Genomic DNA, 21,912 nt, shown 5'->3' on the forward strand with positions numbered 1-21,912 from the left:
AATAAAATTTTTACACGTATAATTTGTAATTTTATGTAATATTCTACATGTTAAAAAATTGAATAAATAATATATTAATTGGATTATTTAATATTATGAATATTTTTAAAATAAAATATAAATTCATGATATACAAGTACGCTTTATTAATTTTAATAAATAGAATAATTATTTTTTATAAATAAGATTAAAAAAATACAAAATGTTTTTTTTAGTGTTGAATTGACTGTTTGATGGTGTCAATTATTTTCCTTGTGCATTTTGCTTTTGATCTGGTTGTTTTTACTGTGGAAGATAGCTGCTTGACCTACGTACTTTTATTATTATACTTCCTTCGTTAATTCTTATCTTGATCGCAACATTCTCTATGTCATTCAAACGTTCTTCTAAGATAAGTCATCCCGTTATCATATTAAACGTATTAGTTGCACCTTTTTTTTTTTAATTCTTCTTAATTTTTACAGTGATTGAGTATAAATTTTTATAAATTTACTGATCCTTTTCATATATATATATATATATTTATTTATTTATTTATTTATGTATTTCTCTTGTAACAGCAGAGTCTCTTTTTTGTTTTGAATTTTTTACTTTAGATTCTTGCAACAAAGAAATTTTTTTAACCTTTATTTCTTTTTTAAATCCATGTTGAGTTTGTCCACCAATTTCTCTAGAAAATTTTACGGATGAGTAATCTCAGGACATGGTCCATATAATCTCTTCTCTAATAACAAAGTATATACGAGTCTATAGTTCGAGATAAAAGTGGTTTTAGTTTTTAAATGTTGATATATATCCTAGTCATCATGTGGAAATATGGATATAGTTAGTCGAAAGTAATTCATAAATTATTTTGAAAACTGTAACTATACTTCTTTTCAAGATTCAAAGGAATCATGTGAAGTATTTGGTTTTAGGCATTTTACAAGAGGGTTTGAAATTACACTAAAAGAGAGAGATTTATAAATTCCTCTCATAATGTGGGTTGTATCCTTGTTACATGAATTACTTTTTTCTTTCATTATTTGTTATTTTCTTCTATTAATCTCTTGTTTTCACTTCAAATCACTACATTAAAGCTTCTTTGTGGATATCCTAACCCTTCGTGGCAAAAGATTCCTTTAGTATTCTTTCGGTGCTGACACTTCTTTTGAAACGGTGATGTCTCCATATATGAATCTCATGCCAGGCTTTCAGGTGAGCAAGAACAACCGCTGGCTGGCCTAAACGGTGATGTTTATATATCATGCGGTCCCAGCCATTGTTGCCAAAATTGTTAAGCACAGGTAAATTATGCACTCTGTCCAAATCAGACTATAAAAGGCACATACCTTATTCTTATTATGACGTGGTGCCAATGGTCCAAGATCCCTCTGCCTATAAAAGGCACCGTGACTCCAAAACTTTCAAGCCACACCAAACACTGCACATCATCCGGTATTTTACTGAAAGTGGGATCAACAAGGTTCGCTCTACAGTTAGGTCTAGGATTATAAGCTTTCAGATTTTAGGAGTATGATGGTTTAAATTTGAATTACTTTTAGTTTTGATTTCATCTTGTTGCTAAAATTTGGTGCAACTGCATGCAGTTTCAAATGGACAAAGCTTTGAAGCTACTGATTTTATGTCTTGCATGGACTTGTTCATTCTCTGCGCTGAGATGTGTGGCAAGAACCGATCCTCCAGTTGCAACAAATGAGGACCGGCCCATTAAATTTACTACTGAAGGTGCCACTTCAAAAAGCTACAAGCAGTTCATTGAAGCGCTTCGAGAGAGACTAAGAGGTGGGCTGATACATGGCATACCTGTGCTTCCAGATCCAACAACATTGCAAGAAAGAAATCAATATATTTCAGTCGAACTCTCAAACTCGGATACGGAATCTATCGAAGCAGGTATCGATGTGAGTAATGCATATGTTGTAGCATACCGAGCAGGAAATCGGTCTTATTTCCTCCGTGATGCCCCAGCATCTGCATCTAGATACCTTTTCACTGGCACGCAGCAGTACTCGCTTCTTTTTAATGGTAGTTATATTGATCTAGAGAGATTGGCTCGTCAGACAAGACAGCAAATACCCCTGGGGTTACAGGCCTTGAGACATGCAATATCGTTTCTGCAGAGTGGGACTAATGATCAAGAAAGAGCGCGTACCCTGATCGTGATAATCCAAATGGCTTCAGAAGCAGCTCGATACAGGTACATATCATACCGGGTTGGTGTCAGCATTCGAACTAATACGGCGTTTCAACCTGATGCTGCCATGATAAGTTTGGAGAACAATTGGGATAATCTGTCAGGAGGCGTTCAACAATCCGTGCAAGATACTTTTCCAAATGCGGTCACCTTAAGAAGCGTTAATAACCAACCTGTTATTGTAGATTCCTTGACACACCAATCAGTTGCAGTTCTAGCATTGATGCTTTTTGTCTGCAATCCGCCAAATGCAAACCAATCACCTCTATTAATAAGATCAATTGTCGAAAAATCAAAGATTTGCAGCTCTCGTTATGAACCAACCGTGCGCATTGGTGGTCGAGATGGGATGTGCGTGGATGTCTATGACGACGGCTATCACAATGGCAATCGTATCATACTGTTTAAATGCAAAGACCGGCTTGAAGAGAACCAGCTGTGGACCTTGAAAAGTGACAAGACGATAAGGTCCAACGGGAAGTGTTTAACCACAGAAGGTTATGCTCCAGGGAATTATGTCATGATATATGATTGTACCTCGGCAGTACCAGAGGCCACTTATTGGGAAATATGGGACAATGGAACCATCATCAATCCAAAGTCTGCCTTGGTCTTGAGTGCTGAATCTAGTAGCATGGGAGGGACACTCACCGTGCAAACGAACGAATATCTAATGCGACAGGGCTGGCGTACAGGGAATAACACAAGCCCTTTCGTAACTTCAATCAGTGGGTATTCAGATCTCTGCATGCAAGCTCAGGGAAGTAATGTGTGGCTGGCTGACTGTGATAACAATAAGAAGGAGCAGCAATGGGCACTTTACACAGATGGGTCTATACGTTCAGTGCAAAATACAAACAACTGTTTAACTTCTAAAGACCACAAACAAGGATCTCCCATTGTCCTGATGGCTTGCAGCAATGGATGGGCTAGTCAAAGATGGTTGTTTAAAAATGACGGTAGCATTTATAATTTACATGACGACATGGTGATGGATGTGAAACGCTCTGATCCAAGTCTTAAAGAGATAATACTTCATCCGTACCATGGTAAAGCTAACCAAATATGGCTTACTTTGTTTTAATGGCTTCATGTCTGAGGAGGCAAATGCTATCTGCCTCTGTAATGTTTAAATAAGTGACGGAATCTATCGATTCCAGAAACAGTCATGAGCTTCATGCTGCCTTGTAATCTTTCCAATGTGCTTAAATAATAAATTTATGTTTTAGCAAGACCCTACGCCATCAAGTGATCAATAAAGAGAAACCAGATTGCTTCAAGTCAAAATATATTTTAGAACCTAACTGGATAAAATCAAAACAATTGGAAAGCTAAATCATAATTAGAGCCCGGGGATTTAGTTCCAAAGCTAGATCTTCATTCCTCCAATTAACAAATTATGTAGCAATTGGATATGCAATATAACAAACTGAATATGACATGAATATATCTAGTTCCTTCCAATTAAAATTTACATAAACCAAAATCAGTAATGAAAATCTACGATCTACGGTATAAATCTTCAATATATATACTAGATAAACCTATTTAACAGAACAACAAATTGGGGAAGGGAGGGTTTTATTCTATCCAGTTACAAAGAAAAATGCTTAATTTTCACTACAACTAATATGTTCTTTTGACAAATGCTTGTCAAGAGATAATTTTTGCATGTCATGTTAATTTACAATCTGTCATTTTTGGGAAGAGGTATAAGTTCCATCTTAAATCAAAAAAAACTTTTGTAACTCATTTATTTTTCTCTTTTACGTATATAGCTTTGATGAATTTTTAGAGTTAGAAATATTACTCTTATAGAGAAAATTTTTATTTAAATTCCTAAGACTTACTCAAAACTCCAATATATAAGATTGTTGAGTGTTAGTAAGTTTTCATTCTTAGAAAACGTGTATTTTAGTGTTTTGAGGATAGATATAAAGATTTTATTATTGAAATTAATTTTAAATACCTATTAAATATTATTGGTATTCAAACTTGTAGGTTTATACTTTTTTCACAGTTTTGGAGTAGTGCTGTAAAACAAATTAATTGGTTTTCATTGTTTATAAGTAATAATGATTATAGTAACTTATTTTTAAATACTATTCTAATTATTCATTATGTTATTATTGTCAAGAAATTTTTAACTTAAGAGAAACAAATCTTAAATTTATTTTTTGATCATGAAAAAATTTATTGGAATGTGCATTTTATCTAATTATATGAATTTATTTTAAAAAGTGTGAAATAAGTAATTTTTTAATTTTATTTTGATGATATCTAATTGTGAGATATATGTGTTGAAACTTTTATTATTGAAAATAAATTTGATTTATGTACGAGAGAGCAACTCTTCGTTATATAAATATTTTTGACAGGAGCTATATTAGAACAATGCGATTGTTAGCAAAAATAATAGCTTAGGTGCACTTAGTTATACTCCAAGAGGAGAGGGCTACCTATTCAATGGAAGAGCCCATCCAACAAGGTAGAGTTGCTCTGGTCAAGATTAATTATGACATAACTTATGACAAGAGAGAACTACTTGTTAGATGGAGCTATTCTTAAGGGATATGCCGCCCTTACGAGGAGAGGACTATCAACAAAGTGGAACTACCTTAAACTTTGGTTATTTTATGAGTGACTCTTATAACATTATATTAATGCCTACTTTGATAATGTTTTGAAAAACTAAGATTATTTAATTTTTGTATATGTTTACTTTATTATAGTACTCTTGATTAAAATATATTTTCTTAACAATATAAATTTATAAATTTTTGAGCATGACCAGTGTTAGGCCTGTGTTGGATACGTACCTATTTTCTTTTAGAATTGATGATGTATTCATGTAACTGCGGCATCTCTGTGCTTTGAATGTGATGTTGTATGTTGGTTGTGGTGTGAAATGACTTAAAAATTATGTATATATAAGCCGTATGGTTGATGTGTAATGGTTTGATGCATGTTGTGTGTGCGTTAGAGCATTTTAGTTGATGTTAAGTTGCAGGATATCTCGCTCTAGTAATATATCTCTTGTTGTAGCAAGAACGAGTTGTCTAGAATAAGACATTTTGTAGTCTTCTCGCTGTAGCGAGAGATTCTCGTTATAGTTAGGAGGTTTTCGCTGCAGCGAGAAAATTCTCGCTGTAGCAAAAATGACAGATAAAAAAAAGCCACTGCCTGGTATATCTTGCTGTAACAAGAATATTGCGAACTAAAAAGTATTTAAGGAGGTTTTGAGCTAAAAACCTTCATTTTTCACCAAACCATTATTTTCTCTCACTTCCCCTCCGTTCTCTCACTCTCTTCAGTAAAAAAACCCTCTTAAAGCAAAGCTTCTCCTAGATCTAAGTGAGAACCTCTACATAGTTTTTATGAATTTTATTTTACAAGACAGACTTGCAACTAATTAAGATGAATTTTTATCGCCGACTATGTTGATCAACTGAGGAAGAGTTATTTCAGTTTTTTACTGAATTTTATTGATAAAAGTTATATATTATTTTTAACACGATTACATTACATTATTTATTAATATAAGGGAACAAATTTATTTCTGGGAGCTCAGTTGCAAGCCCGGGTGGGAAATGAGAGGATGTTTTTTTGAAATAGGAATACAATAAAAGAAGCGAAAAAAATGCACATTTACCCAGTAAAATTTGAGTTTTAGCAGATATGAATTTAAATCCATTTTAACTGTTATTTCACTATATTTGTTTTTTTCGAAGTATCAATTGACATATTATGGTGTTAAATATGCTTAATGACAAATTTGGAGTTATATTGATTGAATTTATTGACAATTTTAAAATCAGGTTAATGACATTGATTTTAAAAGTGAGAGTTGTTTTCTAAATAAAATAAAATCATATTGATTTTATTTTATTTACAAGTTAGAATGTTTAATTTCAATGTATTAAACTTTAAACTTTTTTTATATAAATTCTGTTGCGATAGAAGATAAAATTACAAAACTTTTAATTTTGTTGGAAGTGTATTTTAGCCATCAACAGTGGCATCTCAGAGTGGGCGGTTGCTTGTGTTGTGGCTGCCAGTGTTTGTGTCCCTGCTGCCGGGCTAAGCGTATCTCTGTGTTGTTGATGCAACCACCACTGTTTTAAATTATTTTATTTTATAAATTGAATAATATAAATATTTATTTGGGTAAATGTAATTAGTAATCAGAAATATGTATTATTATTTATTTAAATTTATACTGGTATTTACAAAATTAAATATAATTTTTATTTATTTAAAATTATTTTTGTATTTAGATAGTTGTTAATAATTTTAGGTATGAAATGATTAAAATAAATATTATAGATACTTAAATTACAAATTAAATTAGTAAGAGAGAGTATTTGTAATAATTTTTCAAAACTTAATGTTACTTATATATGCGTGTTTATATTAAAATAAATTTTGAGTTTGTCTTATTATTTGTATGTTTTAATATTTTTTATTTTTATTTTAATGATAAAAATATAAATAGAAAAATTGATGATAATTGTAATAAATTAACATAGATAAATAAATTAAATAAACATAAATATTGATTATATATATTTTTTATATTTAAATTTTATTTTTATTAAAAGATTGTTAATAATTTTAGGAATATAATAATTAAATTAAGAATTAGTAATACTTAAAATTTAAAATTAGTAATGATAAAAAAGGATTAAATTATAAGTAAATATGCATTATAAAATATATTTATTTTAGCTAATTCATTAGTAAATAATGTTGATTTAACTAGAGTCTATAATATTGGAAGTAAAGTTAATAAGTAATGTATTAGTGCAATATTATTTTCATTATATAATTAAATAATAATATGATTACGATATTTAATATATTATTAAACATAATTATAATTATAATACATGTTCACGTGGTATTTTAATTTATTTTAATTATTTGTGGATTTGAATTGATTTTATTTGTATTTTATTGTTGTATAAATGTTATACAAATAAATGGATTTTTTAGTAATCATGTTGTAAAAAATCATTTGAATTAAAAATTAAAATAGTAAAAGATAATAATTGGTCTATTTTTCCATTACCTGAGCGTTCTAATGAAGTATTTCACGTACTATCACAATTTTCTTTCCATTCATTACATGACAGACCACCTATGTATTTCCATTCATCTCAAGCCACCTAACACCCTTCATAGGCTCATTAATCACCATTTAGCAGTACAAAAAGTGTAATATCCTCATTTTTATTCTTTTGTTTTTGCGTAGAAATAGAAGTTTAGGTGTAGGACTTCTCGCTCAAGCGAGCAAGACAGATATTTCAAGACTAGATGTTTTGGAGCATTCTCGCTCAACAAAGGTAAGTCTCGCTCAAGCGAGAAAAGATATAGTTGTCCCAACTGTCCTCTCGACTAGGCAAGGAAGGAGCTTGTCCAAGCGAGGAGTCGTAGGAAAACAGGGTGCTATTTGGACCCGTCCTCGCTCAGGCGAGAACATAAAAAAATCACTATCTAGTTAGCTCGCTCAAGCGAGAGCTTGCTCGCTCAAATGAGAACGCGTGAGTTTGAAGGGCATTTAAGGACTTTTGCATTGAGAAATTTTATTTCTCATCAAAACTACCTCTTCTTCTCTGATCTCTCTGTTCTCTCCCACTCCCATTTGACAGAAAGCCTTATCTTTGTTAGATCTGAGCTCAAACGTCTATTCCACTTGGATCTAAGTAAGTTTCTAGAGCCTAACCTTCAACTCTAGTTCCTATTCTTTGCTATTTCTCCTTCTAATAGTAATCTATTTTGTGACGTTAGAAAGAATTCTAGTTCTTAAGAAGTGTTGCCAGTTGAGACGTGGAGTTTCTCCCTAGAGCCCACGAAGAACCTAGTTTTGAGATCTATTTCCATGTAAGGGAAGTATTCTCAAGCTTTAGTGTTATTTCTATATGTAGTGATCTCAGGAGAATCAAAACAACTACTTTTAGTAATAATCTATAAAATTTTCATGGAACTATATGATAAAAAGTGGATTTTTGGCATAAAGAAGGGTTTTAGGTTTATTTGAAATCACTCAAAATTGAATTTCTACTAATAACAGTCATGAGCTAGAGCAAGATTAGGAAGTGTTGTAAATAAGTTACTCGAGGTAAATATAACCTTCGTAAAAAATTATATGTGTATATTTATGAATTGCGAGATTGGGTTAAGTTCGAGGGTGTCCAACTTTCGGCATATTGTGTTAAATTATATGATAATTTCTTACTGTGTGTGATTATGTGCTAAAATGATGAAATATGGTGATTATATGAATTTGATGAAATCTAGTTGGTATTGGGAAGAATAAACATATTTATTATAGATATGTGAATCAAAACCAGTTGGGATGTGTGAATTATTTAATATGTTTTAATAAATCATGTGTATGACTTTTGAAAAATTGTGTGATATGAAAAGTGATGAATATGTGTGGAGGAAAGAAATAGGGATATTAGTACGTGTGTTACAAATACATCGATTGGTGCGATTATGATATATGTATTGTAATATATCGACAGGTGAGATTATAACCCATATGTTGTAATACATTGATTAATATGTTTACAGCATATATATTAGAATAGTATAAAGTGATGTGCCATGGTTGAGACATGGTAAGGATAGTTTAGGGATACTTTGGGAGTATAGGATTTGGAGTTGATTGTGAATATCTAGGAAAAATGAGAGTGGTAAATACAGTTCAATGACGTGTACACGATGTAAAAGTGGGAAGCATTTATAGGCCTTACACTTATTTCTTGACCGAACTCCTAACTATACCTTTGGTTGGACCTATAATTGAAATTGTAATATGTTAATAGTAAAAATAAACATTACATGAAAGAAATACATTTATAAAAAAATTACCTAATTTTGTAAGATCTTTCTTCAAGTTAATGTTCTTGAACCTATAATTGAAATTGTTTCCAATATGAAAAATGCAATAAATATGATAGGCATTTGGAGATTTCCATCCAATGTGTGTAAATTTGAAACAACACTCTTAATACTTTGATGTTGATAAGATATTAAATATATTCCTATCTTTGAAGTAATGTGCACATGAATTGTAATGTCCCAAATTTTGAAATGATAAGTGCGTTATGAGTTTGATGTGATAATGATGAGAATATACGTGTAAATATGTGTATGTTTGTATAATGTGATGTGGATGCTGATTGTGCATTGAGATTAAATTTATGGATTGTCTGAAATAGGCTAAGTGTATGGTGTAGGGCGTTCTCGTTGTAGCGAAAGGATCCTTGCTGTAGCAAGAAGGCCTTGGGCGAAATGCATAAAATTGTGCCTTCTCGTTGTAGAGAGAAGGCACTGGGAGAGAGGGGTGAAACTGTTGCGTTCTCGCTGCAGCGAGAGGGCGATAGTGAAAGATGCATTTCTAAGTGTTGTCTCACTGTAGCGAGAAGGTCTCGCTATATCGAGATTCTGTAAAAACCAGAGTGCAGTTTCCTTTAAGATTTTTACTGTACTAGGAGAGGGTGTTGCTGCAATGAGGTACCTATAGCGAGAGTGTCGTGACCAGAGGGGTATTTGAGTGGTTTAAGATTTGGAAAAATCATTTTCCCACTTATCCCTTCGAATCCTTTGTCACTTTTCTCAATTCCTAAGTCATTCTTACCGATTAAATTGCCTCCAAAGCCGTTTGGGAGTAAGATTGACGGTTGAAAATGAGTTTGGAGCGTTTGGAAGTAAGTTTGTGAGTTTGGATTTTTGGGTTTTATCTCCTTTTCTTTGATTTCTCGGTTTCTTATAGGATTTTCCCAATATTTAGGACAAAATCCGTTTGAGGAGCACGTTTATTTTGAATTACGTCGTGGGTCTTCATTCGAGGTAAGGGGGGAGACTATACCTTATCTCATTTTTCTTGAAAATCCATTTATATTGTTATTTGTAGAGTTGTGATTGAAATAGCACGTAGAAAGGTGTGCATTTGGATGAAAATGACTTGCTTGTAATAGGGTATAGTGGAAGTCTTGTGTGGAACCTAGTGTTGTTGGCATTGAGAAATGTTGTATGTGATGAAGTAAATAATTGAAGAGAAATTATGATAAAAACTGTATGATTGAACCTTGTGTGGTGGAATATGATCATATGTGCCTTGTGTTATGAATGAATGTGGACTTGTGTGCCGTGTACGAATATAAATACTGGATGTGGCTTAAATGTGTGTGAAAGGGCATGTTAAATGCGGTTGTGAATATGCTGTGAATAGTTCAGCGATAGACTGAAGGTGTGGAAGATGGGGACGGTAGAAATACCTTGGGGAAGAGAGAGTGGTGGTGACACCAACAATGAGCACAAGTAAACCACAGGCCACACACTCTTCTCCTGACTAGACCTCTGACCAACACCTTTGCCGAGCGACTCGTGACCGCACATGTTGTATCGGTGAGGCGGGGGTAACCAGCGACCATCCATGGTGTGAAACTGTGATCACAATGCCACAGTGAGCGTGGCTACGTGCAGTGAGTATACGTGTGCGTGAAACGTTGTTGGTGTAGTGAGCGCACCGATTGTAAATTGAAATGAAATTATGATGAGTGTTGTTTGTAATTATTAATACTTGAGTAGAATATGTTAGAATACATGTGGGGTGTGCAAGGTGAGTCTCTATGTTTGTGTGTGTGTTGGATAGTGTGGAGTACTCATCCTTATATTTATTTTTCAGGTGACTAAGACGATCAATATTGGTTTCACTAAAGGGATGAGATGGATGAAACTACTATAGGACTAGAAATTTATTTGAACTCTGATGTAATTAAATTAATCTTATAGCAATGATTTGATGCAAGTTGTAACCCATCCTTATTTTAAAATATTTTAATCAACTATGCGTGGGAAAAATCATTTTGAATGAAATTTTATTTTCTCCCATTTTGTGAAATTTGATATTTGAAATTAAATTTAAGGTGTTACATGAATCATTGCCAAAAATCATTCTTATGTTGACAAAGTTTTTTCTTCAACAATAACTAAAGCTAGCTGAAGAATACAGTTATTCTCATCTTGTATTCTTGAAATCAATAATGTGTGACAATATTCACCATATAAGAACGTACGATTTACCTACACTACTACAAAATCTGCATATATAGACGGATAGAAACCGTTTATAATATTCTCATCGGTAAAAAATTACAGACAAATTTAACAATCTGTCTGTAATTTAAAGACAAAAATAGCCGTCTGTAACCTGTCTATGATATATTTTACTATTTTTTTATATACATAATTATTCTTGCCTATTCCTGATTATCACAATTTATAAACATAATAAAAATTACAAAGTTAAATTTAAAAATTCAAAAATAATTTATAAAATGTAAAATTTAAATGTCATTACAAATGAAGACAATAACATCCAAATAAATAATGTTAAAAATAAAATACAAATGTTCATCACGAATAATCTATATGATCATCATTCGAAGGAGCATCATCATCAGTAGACAAAAAGTCAAAAAAGGAATGATGGATGGAGTTGAAAACTGGTAGTGCTAGAGCTAGTGAAGGAAGAGGAAGAGGTGTGGAGCTGCTTGCTCTCATGAGCTCAAAATATGCATGCATCTGCTGCATCTGCATATGCTGTTGCTCCATCTGCTGCTGGACCTTCCTTTGCATCCTCGATGCCATCTTCTTCTCTATCTTCTCCATTTTCTTTGCCCATTTCTTCTTCCATGCACTTTCCTTACTCTTCCACATCTCCTCATTCTACTTTTGAAGTTCTTCATTGAAGGCATGGACCTGAGTGCGGACCATGTCCTCCACTTCCTAAGGTGCAAGAGAAGAAGCATCTCCGGTGACAAATGCAGGGGTATAGAGTCTACAAAGCAGTCCCCCATGCCATAAATGCGACCTTTATAAAGGCCATCCACTGTTTGTGACCACATACCATCCTCATCAACTGACTCTGGATCCTGAGAAGATGCCTCTTCAGGCCTTTGAACATAGTTATCCTACAGTTCAGTTTAGATAATTAGATATTAGTCTAGAGAACTATTTAATAAATCACTAATAATAACATATAGTATCAATAAGAATGACTTACATATGTGGCCTGAGATCGTGTATTAACCCATAGGTTTTTGTCTCCCCTGCGAGTGTGTGTCTCCTTGAACAGCTCTCCATGTGTAGGTGGCCTTTTCAATGACTTCTCCTGCAATTCCAATTAAATCACAATCTCAAATATGAAATTATAGATAGAGTAAAATAAATTTTAAAATCACATACGAAGTTTGCCTTAGTGCCAACCAAAGTCGTAGAGCCACCAGTATGCAGTGATCCCTTTTTATTATATGCTCTGTTTGTCTTGTTCTTTACGGAGAGATTTTTAAACTCATGCGTACCCTAATACTCCTGCAAGGCATGAAGAAAGTTGGGTGCTATCCAATTAGCAGTAGAAGGGTCTTGACAAGCCGCTGTGTATATCTGTCTTAGTCGCTTTGTAGTGCGACTCTTCCAGGCCTTGAAAATCATCTTTTCGTCCTGGGAGAAATGAAGAAGTTGCTCTACATAAACACAATTTCATTAGAAGAGGTACAAACAATCATATGTAATTATACTTAGTCAAAGTTAATACACTATTATTACCTTCCAATCTTTGAACCATTCCATCTTTGTATCCTTCAGCACCTTTGCAAAACTTGTGTAAGGCGCATCAAACATCTTCTTAATGGTATCTGTGACCTGGTGGAGACCTTTCTGTGGTGGTATCCAACTGATAACACAATAAAATAAAACAATTATTATAACATTCACATAAAGTACAAAATGTTAGGCATACTTTGAAGGAAACTTACCAAGTGGACCCATCCTATCTCAAAGTTTCTAACGATCTTGATGATGACTGCTGCCCACTTACAGCTGGGACATCAGTGGATCCCTCTCGTGTGCCTTGTGTAGAAGGTGACTGTATGGCTTATGTAGTAGGAGGTGCAGAGTGTGAAACTCACTATAATGGAGGGGAGGAGCAATATACCCAGGATTAGGTACCATGATAAATTGCTCCTGCCCCTTACTTGGGAGGTCTGCACTATAGCTGGTGTGGAAGTCAGAGTGGGAGCAGTAGGTGAAGAAGTGTTACCATGATCGGCATGTTGAACAATACCCTTCTTACCTTTACCTGCCATATCTGAATCAAATACAATATATGTTTAGAGACAAATACCATAATCTTTATAAAATATGGTTAATATTGGTGATAACTCAAACTAAATAATCATAGAAACATAGTAAATTGACAAATCTACTTAATTTACCTCATTTACTCTGATAGTTCAAGACTACCTTCATCATCATTCGATGAAATATCATCCATAAATCCTTCCTCCTCATCTTCAATCTTGTCATCCATTTCATTATCTCTTAAAGCTTGGGTAGGAGAGTCGATTATTTCAATTTCATTCAAAGGAGAAGATAAAATTGGAGGGATAATAGTGTCTATTACTACACGTGAAGGGATTGAGTCATCAATTTGATATGCACCTTCATCATCTACTTTATCACTTTCAATTTGACCCTTTAGTTTAGTTTTTATTACAATCCTCCAACTTTTATTACATGTTTTAGGGTAAGATAAAAAATATACTTGTCTTACATTTTGTGCAATGATGAAGGGGTCAAAGCCTCTGTATCTTTTGGTATGGTTAATCTCAATTATATTGTAATAGTTATGTTTACGTGTCCCTATTAGGCATGTTGGGTCAAACCATTCACACTTGAATAAGACAATCCTTTTTATGGTTTCATTAGTATATTCAAGCTCAACTATTTCATTAAGTTTTCCATACCAATCACAGTCACCATCACTTGAATTTCCTCTCACACTAACCCCACTATTATCTGTTTTTCTCCCTTTATATGATTCAATAGTTTGGAATTTATACTTGTTAACATAGTAAATTGGCCAACAATATGCTTTATTTTTTGCACCTTTGGACAAGTTATATAGGTCAATATCTGTGATACCATTACTGGAATTACGTACCTACAAATATCATTAAATATGTCAATTGATTGAATAAGAATAATATTAAGAAGTTGATAAACTAAAATGTTAGGAAAATTCCATGATGTACATAACTTTTGAACCACAATGGAAATTGATTAAGGCATTCGTGACCATATAACTGTTCAAAATATCTGTAAACATTGCAACATCATTGATTAAATTTGAATAACCATGATCGAAAAAAGTCATTAAAGCAATCATAAGTCACTTACGTTATGAATGGTTGAACTTCATCACAATTTAATAAGATGTGCAAGTATGCGACATCTGATTCATCATTTAAGATCCATCGTTCTTCGCATTTTCCAGTTACACGACCTGATTGGTTGAATATAGATAGAGTTGGCTCATTACTGCTTTCTCCTCCATCATCATTTCAACCAACCTAAGTCCTCTTAGATTAAACATGAGGTTTGAAATAGTATGTGCAAAAATTTGATGTCTCCTTTGATATATATGCCTAGCATATGGATCCTCTCACTTGAGCTCTATTTTTCACAGTCCTTTTGAACTCTCCGATTTCTCGTTCAAATGGATACATCTACCTGTATTGTATTGGTCCACATACATGTGCTTCATACGCTAAGTGTATAGGCAAGTCCTCCATGGAGTCAAAGAAACCAAGGGAAAGTATTCTTTCTATTTTAAATAAAATCACAGGAATATTGTTCTCCATCACTAATAGGTCTTCAACCCAAAGAATAGGTAAAAACAGGTCTTTAAAGTACTCACTTAACTCAGTCAATAACTTTCAAACATGGTCAGGTAGTTCCCTAAATGTAGCAGGTAGAGGACACTATGAATATGTGGCAATCATGACTTTTCATCCCAAAAAATCTTCCTTGTTCAACATTCACATAACGACCGAGGTTTGAAGCATAACTGTCAGGCATTTTCAAGTCCTTTACCCACTTACATATATCTTGTCTTTGTGGTAAAGTCAGAGTGTAACTTGCCTTTGGCTTTGACCATCGACCATCTGCAAATTGTTGAAACCTCAATTCTGGATGCCTACAATATTCTTCTAAATGTTGCCTTGCCTTTACATTATCTTTAGTTCGATCAATGTCCATTACAGTATTCATGATATTGTTAAATATTTTTTTTTCCACATGCATCATATCTAAACAATGACAATCTAAGTTATCCTTCTAATATGGGAACTCCTAGAATATACATTGTTTGGTCCAATTATGTGTCATCCCATAACTAGGAAACCTAATGGATTTTCCTGCTTCTATTATTTTTGGCAAGTGTCTAACTCTATCCCATACTTGATGACCATTTAAACGGACAGGAGGGTCCTCATTCTCAACAGTTGCTTCTCTAAATTTATAGGCTTGATGCCTATAAGGATGTTCCAAGTCTAAAAATCTCCTATGGCAATAAAACCATGAATTTTTCCTCCATGTTTCGAAGTAAATACTTTTGTATCCTCCATACAAATTGGGCATGCTAATTTTCCTTGAGTCATCCATCCAGACATTCCATAAGCAGGAAAATCATTTATCGTCCATATCAGTGCTGCCTTTATATTAAAATTTTGTTTCCTTGATAGGTCATAAGTTACTACACCCTCACATCATAACTCTTTCAACTCATCAATAAAAGGTTGAAGGTATACATCAATTTTAGCCTTTGGATTTTCTGGACTAAGAATTATACAAGTCAAGAATAAATATGGTTTTTCATGCTTATTTCAGGAGGAAGATTAAAAGGTGTAACCACAATAGGCCAACAAGAATATTGTTTATTAAATTGATTATTTGGAGTGAACCCATTAGCATATAACCCTAACCTTACATTCCTAGGATCAGATGCAAACTCAGGATACACTTGATCAAAATGTTGCCAAGCCTCACCATGAGATGGATCAGTCATTATCCTATCACTCCTTTTATTTTCAGCATGCCACGTCATGTAAGGAGCTGAACTCATAGACGTATACAACCTTTTTAATCTAGGAATTAAAGGCAAATAATGCATTCTAGTTTGCAGTACATCTTTATATTTACCATTTCTACCACCTCTTCTTAGTTTAAACCTAGGCTCTCCACAGAATTTGTAATTTGTCAAAACAGCATCATCTTTGTAATACATCATGCAACCTTTCAAACAACAATCAATTTTGACTTCTTTTAATCCAAGTTTGGAAGCTAATTTTTTTGCTTGGTAAAATTTTTTTGGGATTGAGTCAACTTGAGGACTAAGCTCACTAATTAATGTAGCCCATTGATTAAATGAACTCTGACTTTGATTACTTTTTGACTTTATGCTTAACATTCTTATTGCTAAAGATAACTCTGAATGCGCACACCCATCCCATAAAGGCTTGTTTGCTGCCTCTAAAATATTATAAAACTTTGCAACCTCTCCATTAAGTTGTTTAGTTTCAAAATCATAAAAAATTTCAAATTTAGGACCAATAGCATCATAAACCATCTCTTGATAACAACTATTGCTTTCTTCCTAACTTATATTACCTACATCCTCACTTGATTGCAATATATTTGAATTGCCTACTTGATTTTCCATATTAATTACTTCCCCATGCTCAGTCCATATCTAATAATCATGTTTAAATCTAAACTTATATAAATCATACCTAATTGAACCAATATCCAACTTTCTACACTTGCACGTAGAACATGGACACCTAAATTTTTGGTTGGTGATGAATTGCTGCGAATTATAATAAACACGTATGAATTCTTTTACACCGTCAAAGAATTCAGGTTTTGTTTCCCTCCGACTTGGGTGCAACCTATCATATATCCACTAACGATTTCCGAGAAACATCTGGATCAAGAACTATATAAACCTAATATAAATACACAATGTTGTATCAACTTTCTATTATACATTACACAAATTTTTAATATAAATTTTGGCAGAATCTCCCCTAATACATGTTAATTTTCTTACGTTTGTTTACCACTTTTTTACAAAAATCAAAATTTCACCACACATAACTAATATATTATATAACAATATATTAATCAATGCATAAAACATAAACACATCACAATCCTAAACCATTCTAGAGCACATCCCTTTATAATTCCACAACATACATATTCTACAAACTCCACAAACATAAACAATCTCACAACACACAATAATTAGGTTCGGAGAAGGACCTCTACGCCCTTCCTATCAGTCATACAATCTCCAATCCTATAAATCTATCTTAGAAATTTTAAGTCTCTAAAATACATCAAAAATAAAAAAATTAAACTAATTAAAAGCTAGAATATCGTACTAGGAACACAATGATGCAAATTATCTTTCAAATGAATGCTCAATAACTCGCAAAGGCCAAAAAACTGAAGCTCCTAGAGAGAGACAGAGAGAGAGAAAATTATGCAAAATGAGGAAGAATCCGTCTGTAAAGGGTTTAATGAAACGGTACATTTTAAAGGTTCAATTACAGACGGATTTATCCGCCTATGAATTCTTCAAATACAGTTAGAGACAGATTTCTCCATCTGTAAATTGCCAGATGAAAAGTCGGTAAAAAACAACAATATTTATAGACGAATTTTCCTGTCTATAACTCCCGCTCCAAATTTGGCTCCCATTTTCAAATTAGAGACAGAAATTTCTGTCTATAATATTTCGTGCTAAATGGTTATCCGTCTGTAATATAGACGAATTTTTTAGAGATTAAAAAAAAAAAAAATCCAAAAAATCATCTGTAAAGCCATATGTATTACATATCTGCTATAAATAGCGCTTTTCTAATAGTGTTAAATTACTAATTTACAAAAGTTGAAAGCTTCTTTACATTGATTGAGACACTAAAGTAATAGTTCAAAAACTTTAAATTTGTTGTCCACTTGATGCCCAACTACATAATCTTTTGTTTCAATCTTATAAATATATATAGTCAATATGTGATTGCATGTATTTTAACTATCTTGACAATGTAGCATACAATTCTTCTAAGTCACCAAATACACTTACAATCGCCTCTTGTTTCTCTTTCTAAGCTTTTTGTATGAAATTTTATATCCAAATTTAACAACAATCCTTTCTTGAATTGAGTTTTTAATGGTCTAGATATTGTAGGATTGACATATGTTTGTTTTACCACCCCACCTTGCTATTTTACCATTAGTTAAATTTTTAAGCAATGACACTTTTACTTTTCACAGACAACCATTACTACTATTCAAACACTTCACATGCAACTTTGTCAATTTTAACTAAGCCACAAAATAACTCTAATGTATTTTGATAATATGCTACTTTAATGAATTTTTAAGTTTCTCTTTAGAGTCAAATAACAAGCCAACATATAAAGAATCTCTTTGTACTTATGAAATTAACACATTTAATTCTTCTACTTTTACTTGACCTAGGTATTCCTAATTAATATACTTATAGTGTGGACTTACATTCTAAAAAGAAATTTCACCCTCACATGCATTAAAATTTTATCAATATTTATAATTCATAAATTCTAAATTCAAAAATATACCAATCATTAACAATATCTCTAATACTTTGTTGTGGTAAATTTAAGTTTGAACTAAAATCACACCATCTAAATCAGTATAAGACAATTTGTCTAATGAAACATGTCCTTCATCAACATCCTCATTGTCTGTATTGATCTCCTCATTTTCATATTCATATTGATCTTTACTTCCTTCAAATTACAATAACTTAGTAAATATGTGCTCTTTGTATTTGTACCTATTGTAACTTCTATATTCAAGATTTTCAAATTATTAGGCGATGACGTTGATAAATTTAAGTCCAACATATGCAATCTTACTATTTATATATAATTTTTTTTTATAATTGAGTGTAGCTACATGACTTTAACTAGAGGGTAAATATGCGTGTCACAAAAACAATGAATACTATACATGATACAAAATTTGTAGGATCAAGTTACGTGTCAAAATTGCAAAAGTTGTGTCCCTTTCAAAGACAAAACTTGTAGTATTGTGCCATGTGTATAAATCATGCAAGTTTCGTCACTGCAGTAGACAAAACTAAACTTTATGCTATGTGATACTTGTATTTCTTTGCAGGATACAAAACCTGCTCTCATTTTGACGAGTGTCATTTTGCTAAAGGTTTGTCTTCTATTGGGACAAAATTTATAGATGCCATTATTTGTAATTTGTTTTGTAAGAATAAAGCTTGTTGATTGAGGGAGACAATAGAGGCTGATGTTGCTGCTTGGCTAATATAGAAATAAGAACACAAAATGAAAAAGTAAGAACTTCTCTGTCTAGACAAAATTTTTTAATAGGGCAAATAGAAACTCATTACATAATTAATTTATACCAAAAATAAAACCTTCAAAATTTATAATTCAAGACCCTTTTAAGAATCAAAATTAGAAGAACAAATCCACGTGATACAATATTCACAACTAAGAACAACAAATAATAAACAAATTTCACTTTTAAAAAAAGAATTATTAGAAAAGTATTAATATGCCTATTCTTATATTATTATGAGAGATGAGGGTATATATAATATAAGATTCAATAGTAGTAGCATTAGAAAGTAATTTTCATGACGGTTTTACTTTATTTAATTGTCATCTTGATTTTTCAATAAACTTGGATAATGAAAAAATAACAGAAATTATAAAAGTTTTTATAAATTCTCCTACCAATGTTGCGGATGGGTCTATAGATCATTTTCATATAATTTGTAGGGTATGTTATAAAGTCTCAAAAGTAAATTATAATTTTAAAGTTTTAAAACAAACAAAGAAAATTGAATAATAACGGTAAAAATAAATAAAAAAATAAATCTAGTACAAACCTCCAAACAGCTTAATAAAAAAGAACTAAATAGAAAGATTTCAAAAGTACAGGGAATAAAAAAACACAGTAGAAACGTTTAAAGTATATAATCCAAATATAAGAAAAAATATTAAAAAAGCACCAACTATTCGTATTAAAATGGATAGACATAATTCTTAAAATCAAAGAATATGAACTCGTTCTAATTGATCCAACATATTCATTCTGAAAGGATCAGCTGACTTATAGGCAAATGACCCTAGCTTTAGCTAGTTCTATCTGTTTCTTTGGATAATCAGGTGACCAATCATTTTCAGGTGTTTGAGTTTTATTCTCACACGTGAAGGGAATATTGAGATATTGCTTAGAATTGGATCAAATCTCCAATACTGTTTTTTTGCATTAAAATGCAATTTTACTACAAAAGTAATGTAATATAAATAATCATTTTCATATTATTAGAAAATAGGCCTAATTCATTTTCAAAAACTAGTTGATAGGTCATGTATCGTATTAAAAAATCATAAAATTTAGGTGAAATTTCAACTCTAATCGGTGAGCCGTGTCAACTATACTACACTTACGATTTATTTATTGAAAAATTTGGTATCACTCGTTTCTCAAAATTAACTTAAAGGAAAAAATTTAGATATTTTGACACACGATAAAAAAAAATATTGGGTATCCATGTAGTTAATTCTAGCATTACTATGAATTGGTGGTTGATAACTGTTAATTAAACTTAGCTTGGCATCCCAATATTGGAATTCTAAGCAACTTGTAATATTCTTAGTACCTGTAACAAAACTAGTTGTTATGGATTTCGATCATTTATTTTGTTGAATAATATCACGTGGTTATGTTAGATTATTTTAATAATCTTGTTATAGTGGCCTATGTAACTTATAACATAACTCTAATTAATGATTTACTGTGATAGTCGTTAAATATAAAATATAGAGTCATTGAGGGTATAATTGTAAATACAATTATAAGGAAACCCTCCCCTCTCCCTTCATATAAATTAAAGAGCGGTTACCAAATAAAGGTTACGACATTCCCTATTTCTCACTTTCACAGTTTCTGAGTGAGCTCACGGTAAACGCATAAAAGAACTTTCTCTCAACCATCCGAGAGGAGCTAAAAGAAGAAGGAAGAGTTGGGGAAAATACCAAGGAATCAACAATATCAAAGAGAGAGGTAATATCAAGGAACAATGGATTCAGGTTAGTGCTCTCTGAACCCTTAATTGTATGAGAACCATATATTGTATTGTGAGAGTAACGTAATTCAAGATCTCAAAGGGAAAGGTAATTTCATAATAGTCATTACTTAATAGAAATTACATAATGGATTAAAGAAAATCCTAACAGTTGGTATCAGAGCTAGGTTGTGAATTTCGTTGATTCTCCATAAAAGATTGGTTCTCCATTAAAGTTTTCCCCAAATTACATGAACCCTAGGTATTTAATATGATGGATTGGCATTATTTTGATGTTGAATAATTGCTTTGGATTCAATAATTGAAAACCCTAAGATTTTGGAAGTTAGAAACATTGGATTTTGAATCTGTAATATGAGCAGGGCCATGCATCAGGGAGGGAGCAGGGCCACGCATCAGGAACAAGCACGGTCATGCTTCCACGAAGCACGACCTTGCATAATGGAAGCACGACCTTGCATATTGTGAGCACAGCCATGCATCAATTATAAGCACGATCATTCATCAGGAAGCACGGCCATGCTTCAGGAAGCAGGGGCATGCATCAGAGATGAGCATGACCTTGCTTCATCGAAGCACAACCATGCATTAAGTAAAAGCACGGCCGTGCATAGGAATTTTATGGCAGAATAAGGAATATAATTCCTAAAATATATAGATAATTTTAGAATTACATCAA

At 32.4% G+C, this 21,912-nt stretch overlaps 1 protein-coding gene across 2 annotated transcripts in view; it reads left to right on the plus strand.

Moving 5' to 3' along the window:
- Positions 1–1,434: 1,434 nt before the first annotated feature.
- LOC113862703 (abrin-b) overlaps positions 1,435–21,912 on the plus strand; it is a 34,065-nt gene continuing 13,587 nt past the window's right edge. Inside the window, exons 1-2 of one of the 2 annotated variants that reach the window (XM_027495836.1) lie at positions 1,481–1,513; positions 1,590–3,281. In XM_027495836.1, the coding sequence (XP_027351637.1) occupies positions 1,596–3,281 (1,686 nt within the window). In that variant the 5' untranslated portion in view covers positions 1,481–1,513; positions 1,590–1,595. Of the gene's footprint in view, positions 1,514–1,589; positions 3,282–21,912 lie in introns of those variants that run through there. The other variant, XM_027495835.1, reaches the window with a different exon arrangement.

This window comes from Abrus precatorius, unplaced genomic scaffold (genome assembly GCF_003935025.1).
Source record: "Abrus precatorius isolate BTA unplaced genomic scaffold, Abrus_2018 Scaffold3, whole genome shotgun sequence".
Lineage (NCBI taxonomy): Eukaryota > Viridiplantae > Streptophyta > Magnoliopsida > Fabales > Fabaceae > Abrus > Abrus precatorius.